General features: G+C 38.8%; 1 protein-coding gene across 1 annotated transcript; it reads left to right on the forward strand.

Moving 5' to 3' along the window:
- Nucleotides 1–287: 287 nt before the first annotated feature.
- Nucleotides 288–17,857, forward strand: aga (aspartylglucosaminidase; the record flags this gene model as incomplete). The annotated part of the gene is made up of 9 exons (XM_083891698.1): nucleotides 288–567; nucleotides 5,473–5,626; nucleotides 7,172–7,284; nucleotides 9,141–9,253; nucleotides 10,828–10,936; nucleotides 12,157–12,232; nucleotides 12,407–12,514; nucleotides 15,694–15,827; nucleotides 17,757–17,857. The coding sequence occupies exons 1-9, from the start codon at nucleotides 390–392 to the stop codon at nucleotides 17,855–17,857; spliced, it is 1,086 nt and encodes a 361-aa protein (XP_083747824.1). The 5' UTR covers nucleotides 288–389.
- Nucleotides 17,858–17,911: the final 54 nt, after the last annotated feature.

A 17,911-nucleotide genomic window follows, 5' to 3' on the forward strand; every position in this document is an offset into this window, starting at 1 on the left:
GAAGTGAAACTGAACATAGAGAATGCATTAGAGAGATTATGTTTTCAATCAAAACAAAGACGCAATTGTTAAAATTGATCAATCCAGAAGTCGCATTCAGATAAAAAGAATTCAAATTAAAATCAGTTCCTGAAACGTATAAACCCATAATAATGTTCCCTCCTGACTCCAAATAAAATGTACCACTGGCCCTTTAATGAAGACTCCGCCCACTGTGCACGTGACACAACAAGGAAGTGTAGCATAACATACATATAGTATAACGCTCCATTCAGCTTCACGGTGTAGTTATTAGACTAGTTATGTGTGTGAATACACAAAAGTGAAGCCTCTGTCGTCTCGTCGTCTCCCGGTTTTAACACGATATTCTCGCGTTAAAAAAAACAGTCATGAATAGAGGAAATATCGCACCGCGCGACTACTATAATAGTGCCCGTGACACGGTTTGTCCGGGCAAAATATTCACGTCCCTCCTCGTTTGCACGTCAACGTTGCTGTTTCCCCCTGTCCATACATCACTGCCTCTCATCATCAATACGTGGCCATTCAAGAATGCGACGGCTACAGGTAGGACTGTTAGGTATTTACGTTATTTAACAACACGGAAGTGACTCACAAAGTTTCACAAAGTCCAGGACTATTGATTTACAACAAGTAACAGTCGCGACTTCTATTTGTTATGCTTAGTTCTCATTATAAAACACCCATTGCCAGAGTGAAACTGTGGTCAAAATCTGCAGACAAACTGTAAATAAATGCACTTCTATTTATTTTTTCTGTAACTTATACTATTATGGAAGTAACATCGTTAACTGAACAACAACAACATGTAATCAATTCATTGATTTTTAATCGACTACTAACTTATTTCTGAGATTCTTATATATAGTAGAAACAAAAAAAAAACACTTTTGTTCCAAAAAACAGACATTTTGAGGATGTTGTCTTTTAAGGTTTGGGAAGAAACATGTTCACAATTGACTAGAATACATTGATCGATAAAATAAGAAACCGATTCATTCATAATAAAGTCGCGACTTCTATTTGTTATGCATAGCTCTCATTAAAAACACCCATGGCCAGAGTGAAACTGTGGTCAAAATCTGCAGTTAAACTGTAAATAAATGCTTTTTTTTTCTGTCACGTATAACCCTTATGAAAGTAACAGTATTAACTGAACAGTAAGATTTAATCAATTCATTGATTATTAATCAACCACTAACTTATTCCTGATTCCTTATTCTTTTTAAATTTTAAAAACAGATGATTCAGTGATTTAAGCTTCTTAAATGTCAATATTTTTTTGAGTATCATTAGTTTGTGAACTAAATAGTCGTTAAAAAAAATAATTGTTGCTATTTTTGGTCACTGATAGCTGAGAAAAAAAATATACACACTCTTGTTCCAAAACCAGACATGTTGGAAGCAACATGTTCACAATTGAATAGAATAGATTGATCGAGAAAATACTAAACCGATTTGTCCATAATTAACCCTACATCAGTTACAGGATATTACGATCTGTAGTGGTTTGTGTCGACTACAGTTTCCCACAAACTGTTAAAGGATCCTTGACGAAGTATCACGACCTAATTCAGACACGGTAACATACATTGTGACAATTGCAAATGTGTGCATATTACAATGTTTTTGATGTTTTGGTTTCTACTGCCATTTCAGTCAAATTTGCTATTTATTTGAGCAGGAAAACCATACACTCCATATGCATGTGATTTAAAACGTAGGTAAAAGCTGGGAACAAATCTGCAAATGCATTTGAGCTGTCTTAACATGACCTATAACTCAGTTTATTTTTGGTGCACAGTGTCCTGTCATGGCGCACGAAGGAGGGAACAAAAAAAAGTCATGTTTGATTTTGCTTCGGAAATGTAATGGAGTCGTGCGCTGCATGATTGTAATAAAAAAAAATGAAATGAAATATGTTAGTCGTTCTCCCTCTCAGATGTATCCCTGTCATAACTGGGAGCAAATTAAATCTTCTTTGGATTTAGACTGCTGGTTTAGAAGAAAAAGAAGAAAAAGAAAAAAAAAAACATTTCAAAACATCACCTTGGGCTTCAGGAAAATGTGAAAGGCAGTGTTCAATATTTTCAGACATTTTATAGATGAAATAATTTATTCATCAAAGAAAGAAGATTAATTCACAATGGGGTGGGAAAAAAAATATTCACTCTGACATTTTTAATTCATGAAAGGAGGCAGAAAAGGACAGACTGTATGTTTGTCTGCAATTTTGCGTGCTTATGTATAATTTAGCACAAACCCCAAAGGCTCCGAAACCAGAGTTTTAAGGATTTGCCTCCCCACATTGTAATAAAATGCTTTTTAGCAGTTTACTTGTGTGACTCCAGTGCAGCTTAACTGTACAGGTGTGTAAGCCCATCGAGTCTCAGATGCCAACAGGAAATTGGCAGAACCCACTCAGCTCATAACTGCCGCTGCCAGCTCTACCCTTTCTCTCTTTGATTTCCTTCAGGATGACACGTTGGATGTGTTTAAATTGAAACTGGAAATATTTCAGCATTGCTTTCAATTAGCAGTCAAGTGGATTTTCACCAGATGCATAGCTTAACACACACATAAAAACAAGCTTTTTTATATCTTAGTGAGGACACATTATTCACATAGCTCCTTATCCTAACCTTAACTATCACAACTAGGTGTGTACCCCTAAAACCAGGTCTTAACCTTGAAAAGCCCTTTAAAGATGTGAGGAACAGGGAAAATATTTCCACAAAGATTGCTTTTTATGTTTCTCGGACCAACACACACACACACGTTTCTGCAGCATTCAAAGTGAGGTCACTCATAGACATAATAATGCATTCCATAGTCCCCCGTCCTAACCCAATTCTAACCCTAAAACCAGATTTTAACCTTTAAAGTTGTGAGGACCAGACAAAATATCCTCTTTCCCAAAATGTACTCATTCCGTATATCCATCCATCCATTATCTACCGCTTTATCCTCCACCGAAGGGTTGCAAGGGCTGCTGTGCCTATCTCAGCTGACATAGGGCAATTGTTCCAACCAGGGCTCGAACCCAGGAACCCGGGTATTCTTGCTGCAAAGACGAGAGCGCTTACTTTTACACCAAATGTGGGCCCTCTCATGCTGTATAGTTTATCATTTTTTTTGGTCCTCACAAAGCAAGACATACAGGAATACACACACCGACAAAGAAGATTTGGGAGATAGTTATCCTTTCATTTGTCACACGAGTAAAACAGCACCCGTTTCCATGCATTTCTTATCCAAACAAAGTCAAAGTCAGCGCTGCACATACTGGTGCCCTTAGAAAGTCCTGCCAAGTTTAACAAAGTACATTCAAGTGTGTAATTTGACTACCACGGTTGCTACGGATCAAAGGAAGGTGACGGGGGTGTCTTGTCTCCATTCATTTCTCCATGTGAGACAGGGTGGAAGTGGTTTGTTTAGCCATATATCTGTCCGTCTGATATCTCTTGCGTTTCTCGTCCAAACACCACCAACGTCAACACTGCACACACCGGTGTCCTCTGCAAGTTACATGACAAGTTTGAAGCCTGTCAAGCGAAATGTGGGCAGTAATTAACAGACAGAAGGACAGACGTTCCTTGAATTAAGAGATATAGATGTGCGTCGCATCTTTTTCCCAGAGGCAGCAATGAAAGTGGAAAAAGGTACGCACACATCTATCCTGCAGGTGGATATTGGAAGCTGTCATCTGTGAGCCCCTGTGATTGATCCGCCCATGCAGATCTCTTATGCGTTAGGGGGCTTACAAAAGCAGTCGACAATAGCAGGCTAATCTCCTCTTCCACTCTGCAGCATTTTCTTTTTATAAACAGGATTTTATATGATGAATGTACTACTACTTCTACGACTATGAAAAAAAAAAAAACCCACAATCATTCTGCATTCTGAGACAAGAGCACTTACCAAAGATGGTAGAATTCATAGATGGAGAAATCATCATTGATAAGAGGAGGAATTTGTGGTAGCATCCCGCTGAACAGAGTAATAGTTGGAGAATTTAGTGGCAAGCTGGTGACAGTGATAGCAGTTGGTATTTTGATCCCCCATGGGTGCTAATGGATCAGTGGGGATCAGTGGCCAAATGCTTGTTTATTACAAATTTGCTGTAGTGGACACATCATGCATCATGCGAACTTTTGATTGAATTAACATAATTTAAAACGCACCATTATTAAATATTACACTCAAAAAAGCAATACAACAAAAATACAGAATATGATTCTCAATTTGCTGCGGATAAACAATTTGAGAGAGGATGCCAATTTTCTTTGTCAGTAGTGTTTATGCTAGAGGTTAGTGCTGCAACAAGAAATTGATTAACCTATTAACCCTAATCTATGAATCGCTTTGAGTGTGTGTTTTTAATCATTAGAACAACTCTGTTATTTTCAGCTTTCAACTGTGAATATTTCCTGGTGTCATAGAGAACATCATCATTTGGGTAACACCACTAGACAGTTTCTGACTGAACAATGAATCAAAAATATAATCAACAGATAAATCGATTCTCAAAGATCGATCTACTTCAAAAAGGCTGCAACCAAAGATGATTTAGTTGCACATTTTTGTTTATATTTTATTTCATCCAAACTTTTAATGTAGAGTTGCACAATATGGTCAAATCAATCATATTGCAATGCTATTCATCATATCTTTGGATTTGGAGACTGCATTTGGTTGGTATTTTGATGTTGATTAATTTGCAGAGTTTCAAATATTCATACGTTATTTGTGCACTTGCAGTGGAGACACAAAAGGCAGATTGGAGAGACTGACCAGAAGTATGGTTCAAGAGTTGTTGCGCATCATTTGTTGACCTCCGCCAAGGAGGTATACGTTTTCGCCAGAGTTTGTTTGTCTGTTAGCAACATAACTCGAAAAAATCACGTACGGATTTGGATGAAATTTTAAGGAAATGTCCGCAATGGGACCAGGAACAAGTGATTAACTGTAGGCCGCGATCCGTAGACGCCATCACTGCTTACAATTATTCAAGTATTGTATAGGCACTGAGCTGCCTTGGCGGAGGTCTGCGCTCTCCGAGTGCTTTCTAGCTTTAACTGTTATTATCAGATGGTGTTTAAAGGGTAAACTAGCCAATCATGTGGGCCAGAATTTTTTTTTATTAGCAATCATGTTGATTTATAAAGTTTGGCATCGGCCATAGAAAAACCCACATTGGTCGACCTTGAGTTAATGCCAGACTCAATTATTGTTTATAAAAATAATAGACTTGTAGGTCAGAGCGACCCTTCCAGTTCCATAGCTAAGGTTAAGATGCTCGAATATTTGGTTTCCTGAATGTAGAAATTCTCTTTTCACTTTAATCATCTCATCAGCAAATGTTTGATTTCCTATCATGGTTCCCAGCTTCTGTTAAGTAGTATATCTTATACTTAGTGACTCACTACTGTCTTCTGCGTCCTGCTGTAGCCTGGCGTACTCTGCAGTCAGGTGGCTCGGTGCTGGACGCAGTGGAGCAGGGCTGTGCCCGCTGTGAAGCGGAGCAGTGTGACGGCACTGTCGGCTACGGCGGGAGCCCAGATGAGTCTGGAGAGACCACACTGGATGCCATGATAATGAATGGGTAAATAAACGCATTCATAAACTGCACTTTCATTAACATATGAAGTGACATAGACAAAATATTTAAAAAAAATGGAGGTTGTACAAATGAGGTGTTTTATAAATCATAAATGACCTTTGTATAAATAAGTGACAAAAATCTCTCTACACAAAGGCACCTGCAGATTTCAATATATTGTGCAAATGGCACAATGTTCTGCTGCCATCTGTGCTTCTTTAACATCTACACAATTAACTGGCTGACCTTTTTTAGTGAGAGGTTTGTTTTAATAAACTACTAATTTAGAGGCTCTGTGATCTGAAGGCTTTTCCATTTATTGGTTGCCGATGTTATCATTGCAAGCTGTTAAATTCTCCTTCCTCCATTTTGTAGGAAAACATATTTTGAATTAATATGGTGTAGGGAAAGGATATGTGTGTTTCCCCACACAGTCCAATATAACTGCATAATAAACACAGTAGTTATCACTGGCAGACACATTGTAAACAGTGATTCAAAATACCTACATACATTTCCATGCAATCTCATACAACATACATGTTAGAGAATGAGTCACAGTTTTTGATATTGTGTTACTAGGGGGAGATGATGACTCAACCCTCCGCCAGTTCTTAAGGCTTTAGTATGTTGCGATGATTAAAATGTCGCCTGACGCACAAGTCTATACAATGAAACACCGAGGTATTGCCACTGTTACTCTGACGCAAAATCAAGAAAAAAACAAATGGTTAACAAGTGCGGTATAATTTCTGAGCCTTTAAACATATTTACACATTCGAAGTACCTTTTAATCCGCTAATTTAGAAATATCACACTAAATATTGACCCGAGTCGCATTTTATTGGCTTGATTCATTGCATTAATTAGTTGATCCCGACTTCTGTGTTTACGAGATAAAAATAAAATATGTCAAGGAAGTTTACTTTAAGGATTGATGGCGACACTTAAAAGTGTCAGTGTTTACGCTCGTTCGCTAATGGATGAGGGGAATCGATACACAGATGCACACACCTTTGTTGTAATTTGCTTAATCACCTCTTGTTTTGGTGATTATTTTTCTGGCCAGTTAGTTGATTTAGGAAGCAGGTGGTTAGATGGGAGAGGATGGCATCAGAGATGTGTCACTGATGCCATCATAAGTCAAACGATGGAGCCCTGCTGGTTATTCCAAAGTCTTAATGTGTGACAAAAGGAGATCAAGCCCAACGCTCTCTCTCATTCGCTTTCTCCCTACTGATCTTGGACAAATTATATCTCTAGCTTCTTTTATATCACGTCTTGATTTGCACATATTTATCATATGGGGCTATTTGTTTATTTAATGGATGTTTCGTTTTGTTTTACTACTTCTTGATTTGTATTCAACCGTTACGCTGTTAAGAAAAGTGCTATGTAAATAAAGTATATTCATTTATTTCTATTATAACTGTCGTGATTTGTATGAGTCCCGAATATAAAGCTACTAGATGGGTTACTTTCTGTCTCCTCAGACAGAATCCCAGCTGCAGCAGCAATGTTTATTCTAACTCTATCCTCTCTGTGCAGGGATACAATGGAAGTGGGTTCAGTTGCAAACCTGAGAAGAATCAAGAATGCCATCGGAGTAGCAAGGGCCGTGATGGAACACACTGAACACACACTGCTGGTGGGAGAGTCAGGTACATGTGGCTTTATGTCGCCGGGTATCATTTTAATTGAAATAACTGGTATTGCTGTTAAAGTAATGAGGACACTTTGAACATCTAGTCATTATTCAAACAACTGTGTCCATAAATTCAACAGAGACCAAACCTTTTATCCGAGCACTTTGAAATGCAGTTGTGTTTTGTGGATTTGAAGAACAGTGAATGAAATGTGTTCTAAGCGGACACTGGCAGTTGAATTTACTTTAGTTATCTCCATCAAGCAGCTGTCACATAAGGGCCAAAGCCTTTCAGACTGTTCTGTAATGGCTGTTTTTCTTCTATTTTTTATAGCACTTGAATGCGCTGTAATCCCTAGATCACCAACATAAGCAGTTGGTGATGAATGCATGTGTCAGAGCTACAGGATAATGCTCTGAACATAAGTGGAATGATTGTGCAACATCCAGGTGTCTAAAGAAGGAAACACATGTTCCATTATGAAAGTAAATCATTGCAAGCTATAGATTTCTTGTTCTTGTGAAAATGTTGTTCACAAGAGATGTACTCTTAACACACTAATGCAGTAGCCGTGCCTCTAATATATTTCTTATCAAACAATGCCAAATGCGTCACTGCACACACTGGTGTCCTTCGTACGTCAAAGTTGAAGCCTGTAGAGTGACCCATTGGACAGTTTTGCAATTAACAGACAGCCAGAGAGACAGTTTGTTCCACAGTCGGGTACATTCTCGACAGAGTCAAGTAGACTGCAAAATAATTTGCTTTCTTCAACAGTCAAAAAGGAAAAAAGGCCACGGTGCTGTTTGCAAAAAGAGACAAAAAGATGGAAGAACAAGGAACAGCCCATGACCTGCAGCTGCCACCTCATCTGTCCAATGTGGTGCTGGTTCCCTTGGAGCTTAAGCATCCAGAAATGACATTTATTTTTTGATAATTCCACTGCAAATGAAAGCACCAGGATGAATGCACAGGTATACACAAGCATTTTGTGAGCTTTGAAAGAAAATACTGGTTGACATTCAGCAGGAACACAATACTAAAGATAGCAACCAAAGTGCTTTTAGGTGTTAAAAGTTAGAGCAAAAAAAAAAAAAAAAAACATTGCAAAAATCAACCACCGCAGGCAGAGTTACCACAACAAGCAAAAGATGAAGCAGGTTGCACTCAAACCTGAAGAGAGACCATCACCAGGGCAGATACAAAGTGCCTGCTGGTGTTTGTGGGGTCAAAGACGTCAGGCAGGCATTGATTGGAAAGAGGGTTTTCCACAAAATAGTAACTTTTAAAATCAGAAACTATCTTTGAAAGGACCTATGACTCCCACACAGGTCTTTTGTACTGATTTGAAACCTACGCACATTACTTAGCACTTTAATGTACACACCTTTAACGTTATCTGAATGGTGCCGACTTTCTGTACTTTATTCCTCATGAGAGGTATGGAGAATACATAAATGAAATAAAAGACAAGGATGACACCTTCCTGGAGGTAAAGTGAAGTAAAGAAGTAAAGTGAAGGTCAATTATAAGCATTTTATTTCTACATGACATGTGTCTTCCAAACCAAATAGCTTTGCCTGTATGTCAAGACCAACTTATTTTATTTTATACAAGAGAAATTCAATTCATTTGCCTTCATTCACCTTAAATTGAACCATCATTCTCCAGGAATGGTAAGGTCACACACTGCTACTGAAAGAAAATGGAGCGGTACACTTCCACTCCCACAAGCTACATAAACTACAAGTATATGCTGTGCAGAAGAGCAGATTGCCTCCAGTCACTTCTTTGTTTGTGACCTTTTATGACCCAAGGTCAGTGTAAACCAGAGTGTGCATCTTACAAATACAACTTCTCTCCTGATATAGCGTCTGTGTTTGCTGAAAACATGGGCTTCACTTCGGAGGACCTGACAACCAACAAATCCCTGAATATGTTCTCGCACTGGCTGAGCGGCAACTGCCAACCCAATTATCGAAAGGTGTGTGCGTCTATTAGTGCATTGTTCATAAAAGTCAGCTTTTGTGCTAAAGGTAAATATCTCCTCTTTTCACTTCTCCAATAACAACTCCAAACCTCAAACACTAACAGTTGTTTTTTTTGTTTCCCTTTCAAGTCAGCCGTTTCCATTCCAGAGAGATTATGTTGTGTCCTATTGATCACATTTACAATATTTACACTTGGGGCTGCCAAGTACAAGTGCAGTGCTTTATTGATGGCCTCTGAGCAGCTTCACAACAAAACTTAAGATATAAGTGACTCAACAGTGGTTGAGGAAAAGGAGGAAAGCAGATTATTTCTGTCACGCAAGTTTCCCCCCGAAGCTTTCTTAACGCACTCATGGCATTAATCATTTTGTTTAACAGGTGCTATACATTCATCTGAAGTTCATTTTATATACATTTTTACTGCAAAGCTTGGTAAACATAAATCGCTAAAGAAGTGGAAAATAATACAGTATGCATTTAGAGCTACGAGACATTGAATAATCCTTGTCATTTTTGAATAATAAAGACATTCTGCAACGGCAGTACAAAAGTAATAAAAAAATGTGGTTAGGTGTGGTATGCAGAAAGGTGTGATTTTTCTTTCCATCTCTACCTTGGAAACAAATCAGTCCTTTAACAAGGTTTTTTTTTTTTGAAAAAGTTGCAGATTGTTGCTGAGGTCACGGGAGAACAACTGTACTTGCATTATTTATAACTAAAGAGACAGTTTTTCAAGGGTTTTACCTTCGCCTTCATGAAATGGAATGTAACAGACTTGGTATTATAAATAATGCACAAGCACTTTCACGAAAAACAGACCCAACTTTTTCTCCACTGATGGCTTGATGAAAAAGCCCTCAGAAAAGTAACGCTGGTATTCTACATTAAATGATCCTTGTCTTTTATATTGTAAGTTAACTGCTCATGGGCCCCAAGTCTGCATTTTGGGGATGTTCATTCACACGTAAAAAAAAAAATATATATATTTTTGGAAGAATCTCACTCACCTTTGCGATCAAAGGAGCAGAAAAAGCTGAATAAACCATCTGCGCCTCCCTGCAGGTCAACTGGGTGCAGTCAGTCATTCACAGGAGCAGAGCAGGCGCCTTGAGGAAGAGAGATAGAGAAACCTTTTGTCAAACTACACTGCACCCTGACAAATATTCACATCTTGTGCTCTGTGCTGACCCCCCTATCCAAGTCAACTTAGAAAGAATAAGCTGGTACAGTAGTCTGTGTCTGTGTTCCCATAGAAAAAAAATGTCTTTTGACTGCCAAAGGACACATTTTAAGAAGCAGCAGGACTTTAAATGGGGACATCTTTTTGTTCGAGTAATGTACTAGGCCAATGGAAACATGTTTCCTTTGTGAGATTCCAAACCAAGCAAGACTACCATCTGTTAAGTATGAAGTATAAAAAAACCCAATCGTCTGCAATTCTGCTGCTTTTTCAGTTAATAGACACGTACAGATGAGCATTTCTTCTCTGTGTGCTACAGCCACAGTTAAATCTCAGGATAATGTAATGTTATACAAGTGTTAATGATGCTTTCTCTCTTGTCAAAAGAATGTTTTTCCAGATCCTTCCAAATCCTGTGGACCCTACAAGCCCAAGGCGATACTGAAGGAGAAGAGGAGGGCACGGCACGCTGATATTCACTCCCATGACACCATAGGTAGGTATCATCAGTTAGTGCTGAAAAATGAAGTCACCTTTCCTCAGGCAATTTATAAGTTTAGTATTTAAACTCACAGTAAGTAATTTCTGCCGCGAGGAATCTCTGAGTCAAAACAATGACATAAGACCGAGTTTGATGGCGTCATGAAGCAGGGGAATTGTTGGCAAAAAATACATTAAAAAAAAAAAAAGACAGCACACTTGATAACTCGTAGGCTAACTGGTTAACTTAATCATTCTGGTGTTTATCTCGGATGTTATGGCGCTCAGGCAAATCATGAAACCATGAAAAAGGCAACCAAAAGGTCCTTAACCTTGAATAGAAATACAGATTTTGGTATCACTTTCCAAGTGACCGACTAAACGGAAGTAGATAGTCGATGACTAAGATGCTGACACAATCTACATAGAAGTTAAATGATGGGTAAAAAGACGCGCGTGACGTCCTGTTTACTTGCTGCGACACCGGAGTCCAGGCACCGTTTACCAGTTAGCTCTGTTAGCTCCTTTAGCGCCTCTAGCTCGCCTACAGTCGAACTGGAGCGGTCTGTTTATTAAACGAAAAGAGCAGTGCTACAAATAACCAGCATACCCTTGTACTGCGTATGTGTGCCTCTATTTTTAAAGTTTAGCGTTAGTTTAGAGACTCATTTTAACAATCCGGAGTCACATAAACATGACGTCACACGCGTCTTTTTTCGGTCAGTCGTCATGGAAATGCGTCAGGCTTTAGTTGACGCCGTTAACGTGCCCAGCACTAGTAATAACACTGCAAAAATAGTATTTATAGTCAACAGGAACATTCTCAGATCCTTATTATTATTATTATATTCTACTGGCAGTTAGTTGAATAGGTGTCAACTGATCTGTTGACATAATACTGAATACCTATTGATTACTATTAGAGAGTCAATAATAAAATACAGTACAATATAATGTAAACAACAACTATTTAAAAAGCTCTTGACAGTTGTTGACATTTTAACGCAGAAATAAATACATGTACTATCGTAAAGTGCTTGAAACCAGGCAGCGATGTAGGTGTAGCGACATAACATGCCCAAAGAAATGCGATCAGCGCGCCCCGGTGCTGTTAACGGTCGAGTGCTATGCTCACAAAAGAATTGAGGCTTGAAATGACTTTGTCACACTTTTTCAGCTCCTGCCATACCCTCGTGCTAGTTGACGTTTACCACTGCTTTCCTTTTTTGCTAACAGGGATGGTGGCTCTTGATGAAAATGGCCACGTGGCTGCTGGTACGTCAACCAATGGAATGACTCACAAAGTTCCAGGGTACGAAGGTTACTTTTAGTCTTACTTTTTGTTTTTTTGGGGGTTTAAACTTGACATAATGTGAATTGCAACACTGAAAGAAGCTCTAAATCTGCATTTTAAAGTATAGTTGAAGACAATGAATTATTGGTGACACTATTCTGTTTAAACCCTGTCCTTTTTTCTTTCCTGCAGCCGTGTTGGAGACTCTCCTATAGCTGGAGCAGGGGCTTATGCAGACAGCTCAGTTGGTGGTGCTGCCGCTACTGGAGATGGAGATATTTTGATGCGCTTTCTACCCAGGTACGGCACCACATCCTCTGTGATAACAGCAATGTCAGGAAAATCAAAAAAAAAAAGTCGCATGACTGTGTTCCACTGCATGGAAGCAAATTGCTCAGAGGCATCAAATAGAACATTTAAAAAAAAAATGGAAGGTCACAAAATATTTTTTTGCTTTTGTCTCAGACATTATGGATCCTTAAAGGCATGGAAGTCATGTGAAAGTGTTTTCAGAGATCAAAGAATGCCGTAAAATGTGCTCCGTTTTGTAATAGATTGCTTCCAGCAGTTAGTGAAAGTAAAAAGTGAGACTAAAATTCCACCTCATGTCAGGAATGCTTTCATTACTACAGCCTGAGTGAGTAAATATTGAGTTTTCCTCCACTTCATGGTTTGCCATGTGTAAAAATATAGCAAAACTGAATCCCATATATAATTCTCAGACATTCTGGCTGCATCTCAACTCACATTCTAACAAGGATTTATTCTCTGCTCCCCTTTGCTTTCAACAGAGCTGCTCCCATGCTGTTTTTGTGACAAAAGAATTATGTTTCGGAGAATATTGACATGTATGGCATGTGCAAATTTTAAACAGCCAATTCCTGGTGTGAGCTTTGAGGTGTTTGTGCAACAATAGCATTATAAATAAAGGAATGGACTGTGTTGCCCCCAAACTGTCATTTGTTCATTCCACAAGAGGCAAGATTTCATTTAAGCTGCTGTTTGTTTTCAAACCCCGAGAATATGGCAGTCTCTGACAATTCATCTGTTTATCTTTAGGTTTATTTATCCCGAAGTAGCTTGGTGAGCACACATACGCTTTCTTTTCAAGTTTCACTCAGCTGTACATTCACAGAAACACCTGAGGGACGTTTGATGCAGGCATAGGTTTCTGAGTCACAGCCTGGAACTATTATGGGTTGTGTTTGCTCAAGAATTCTGTACATATGTGCGTGTACTTGTATTTATTCCTGTATATATAGGATCATTTCTGGCATAAACACTGACCTTGTCAGGACTAGTAGTCATCAAGGAGACCAAAAACCTGGTAAGACTGAGGCCGAACCCAATTTTTTGAGACATTGGTTAAGTTTAGGGCTAAGATTTAAAGGGGACATATTCAGAGCACTCTGGTTAGTAGTATCTCTTTAGGTCCACCTTAAAAAAAGTAAAACGCAACTTAAGGAACAGGAAATTACCATTATTCTATATCTATAATTATCTATAATTGTTCATAATTATCAGTCACAAAGGCTACTGGGAGCTAACAGCAGTTAGCATTTGGAAAAGTGATCATTTGCAGGTTATAGCATTGCCGTTATATATAACATGTATCCACTGGACAGATAAATCCTCTGAGGCTGGAAGTTTGTGTAGAACCCTGTGCTGCACTGTGGAGCCAAGAGTAGAACTTTTCACATATCTGGTTTTCAGATACCGTTGCCCTCACCAGCACTCTCGCGTGTTTTACGGACAAAGCGGGGCTCCGCGAGACAACAATTACAGGAATTTAGCGCATCGTGACGTCCCAATGAGCGCGGAAGTCAACATCGCATGTTTTATCTCTTGTACTTAGACTGAGGAGGACCTCAATGGGTCATCTTTTTTCACACTTTGCCAACTGATAGGACCTTCAGAGTCCCAAATATAAGGATTTAAATGATTAAAAAGTTGATTTTGCATAATATATCCCACTTAAATTTTAGTTAGGGTTAGGCATTAACCATTTATGGTTAGGGTTAGGTTTAACACTTTGTTTAGGCTGTCTTAATGAATGGAAGGCAATGCATTGTCCTAAGAAGAATAGCTGTGTAAACCTGTGTCTTCACAACTTTGAGGGGTTTTAGAGTGACTTCATTTTATAGTGGGTTAGTTATAGTAGTTATAGTAGTAGTTAGTCCTCTTTGTCCTTTGAGGAACATATGATTGGCATGGGATGGTATGAGATTCAAACATGTATAAGCAAAATGGCCATCATACCACTGAAAACAGTTCTTCATTCATTAAACACTTCCCATGCCTTGGGCACAGTATGACATGAACATTTTAGTGGTTTCCATACTTTGACTTTTAAATATGGAGGTTGAAACCGGTCATCGGCCCATGCCTGTGTCACACCCATCTCTTTCAGCCCCGGCTCTCACAGCTTGCCACCGTGTTGATTGAGGCAGCATTTTTCAAAGTGGCATGGGTTTACTATCCCGATCTGGTCCATTCTGAGGACATCTGATCTGTGGCACCATAATCTGGCTTTTTAGTCTTTGTAGTGCATGTAGTGTATTTTGCTGCATCTCTTCTTGCTTATTTGTCTGTTGGCTTTGTTATTCTGATATGTGTTAAAGTTTTACACATGCTGCTGAAAATCCGTTTTTTTTTAGTAGAGCCAGGCCAGATTGACTGTAACAAATTAACAGTTACTTTTAATGTTTTCCTGCATTATTATAAAATGAAATGAAAGCATTTCAACATTAGAATTAACTTGGGCATTTAGTTTAGGGACTGGATAGGAGACAAGGGATTGCATTATGTCTGAGTGGTCTCCCAACTACAGAGGGACGTGTGTGTGTGTTTATTTCACTCATCATGCCCACCAGCTTCACAGCGGTCTGTTTTTACTTGATAACTGCGGTCACAGAGCTGCCTAAGAAGTGTCGCATCATCGCCAGCAATTGGCCTTTTTTTTTTTTTTTAAAACAACGCGTTAACGTGTTATGTTGTAAATGAGAAATATATCTACTACAAACTGCAGGGCCAGCATCCTGAATGTTTCCATTAAACTGTGTCATTAGGTGCATTCAAATGTAAAGAACCTCTTTTAGAAAGAATAATTTTACTCACAGTTGTTTGGCATCTTTTGTGAACAATACGCATCACATGATCCCTGTTCGTAGCAGGAACAGTGCTCTTTCATTTGTATATTTAAATTTTGAAGTCTGGTTTTTACGAATTACATGCATCAGTATTTGTTTTATTATATTGTTGGAATGTCACCAATTGTTTATCCAAAGCGCAAGCATTGTTCTGTACACCTGTTAGCACCTGCAGTTTGATATGGAGTGAAGATACAAACGCCACCATTTCACCAACTACTATTATCAAATCACTGTTTTCGAACACGTGCACACATCCCTATAATCATCCTGGTTGGTGGCCTTGACAGTCAACTTCCTCATGTGTACCGCGTTTCATTCTGCCAACAGTTACTTGGCCGTGGAGCTGATGAGGACCGGGGCAGATCCCTCAACAGCCTGCAAGATGGCCATTTCCAGAATCAAGAGGCATTACCCGGAGTTCTTCGGAGCCATCATCTGTGCTAACGCCACGGGGCATTATGGTGAGTGTTTGGGTTCACAAATACAGACTGCACTGCTCCCTGCTGACATCTTTTTTTCCCTCCACATTTGACAGAAATCGCTCTAATTCTTACTAATCACAGATGACAATTTAAATTCCCTGATAAATCCTTGAAAACGATTTCTCTATTCCCAAAACCTAGCGGGAATTATGCTTAAAATATGTAATGAGTCCCTACGGCGGGGAGATAAGGACAAATAAATGATAATAAAAAACGTACCCTGCAATATTATGGCTGAAAACTACTTTATATATCCTGGTATGAGAGCTATATTACTCACTTGCTTTGGCAAGAATCGTATCAATTAGATAAATAAATCATATTTCGATCTGTGTTAATACTGTGGCAGTGGCGGGAGTGCAGCTCTGCTTTTCTCTCCTTTTAAGAGATGCAAACATGACATATCAGAAATGTATTTGCCTCTATTTAAAATTAACATTCTGTAACCCATGACCCATATTAAACAAAAATCCAAATAAAAATAAACAGATATCAGTATATATATATGCACAATACATTGTATGAATAATTAGTTAAGCAATAACCCATACACAAACATCCCTTGTTTCCATATTAACTGTGTCTGCTAATGTCACTTTCCTCGTTGAGGGTCAACGATTTTAAGAAATTGAAATGCATTTTTTTGTTTGTCCATTGTGGGCTGTTATAAAAACATTGTGATCCAAAATGGCGGCTTATTCTCAGCTAACTAAAAACAGCAATTCATACAAAGAGTTAATAGTACACTTATAAAAAAAATGAAGTACCATTGTTTCATCTTCAATTTCTGCCTAATAATAATAATAATTTCACTAAAACTTTGCACGCTGGACCTTTAAGAACATCTTCTAAAAGCATGTCGTTCACATTTACTGTAGCACAACCCTGTCCATCTTGTGATAGGTTTGTTCTCATGACAACGGAGTTGAAAATAATTGTAGCAGCCAAGGCGGCATACCAGTTTCTTACCTCCTTCAGAAAAGTCCTTAGGTAACCTTTTCCTTTACATAAAGGCTAGTGTTGTATTGGTTGCAGTAATATCTATGTACTCCTGTAATATCTATATACTTCTGGTTTGGCCACCCACTTGCAGTATGCACCATAGGTATGAAAGATGAGAGGATGAATGTAATGAGATGGAGACATCCAAGGATGTTGTCCACAGTCGTTAGCGTCACATGAGGCCAAGTGTGAGGGATTTAACTGCCGCTCACATTTGGCCTTGCGCGACTCTAAGAAGGCATGATGTTTACAGTGGGCCTCAGGTGATTCCGACTCTAATGACTGTCATTACGACATCCGTGAATGCCAGTTTTCTCACCGTCTCATTACAGTCTTATCTCGGCTTGAAGCACTAACCAACCAAGTAACATCAATGGCATTGATAACAGCCCTGCTGGGGTTAAAGAGAGGTTAAATACCCGAGGTCTCTCCACCACCACTTAGGACTAAGAGACTGTACATGAACACATAAATAATCTACTGTCTGCGGGGTCTGGAGAGTAGAACGTTCCTGAAACCTTATTCTCCTAATTGGCCACCAGGGGGCGTCAGTTTTTATGCAAGTCCGTGTAAGAAAAAAAAATGAAAAGCAAGAAAATGACTGCATGTCCTCATTTGATTTATAATGTAAATATAATATCTACTGCTAGTGTCAGGTCTTCTTCACTACAGCATGATATCCATGGCTGGGGGCGTGGCTATGGTGTGATTGACAGCCAATGCTCACCTCTTCCCCAGCTCCTCCCTTCCATATAAAGACGGCACTAGTTAAACTGCAAACCTCAGCTCACGTTGATGATGATTTAGTCAAATTTAAAACAGATTTCAGATGATGCAAATCATATTAAAATATCTGTTTTAAATGTGATTGTTATGAAAACATTTTTATCTCTTTGCTATCCACAGGTGCAGCCTGTAACAAAGTCCCCAGTTTGTCCCAGTTTCACTACATGGTGTCCAACTCCGAGTCAGATGCACCAGTCCTGAAATCTGTGGACTGCTTCTGAATAGGTTATGATTGATTATACATTTCAATTAAATTAACAATGTCTTCACACTGC

The sequence above is a fragment of the Microchirus variegatus genome, assembly GCF_963457635.1.
Source record: "Microchirus variegatus genome assembly, chromosome: 6".
Taxonomy (NCBI): domain Eukaryota; kingdom Metazoa; phylum Chordata; class Actinopteri; order Pleuronectiformes; family Soleidae; genus Microchirus; species Microchirus variegatus.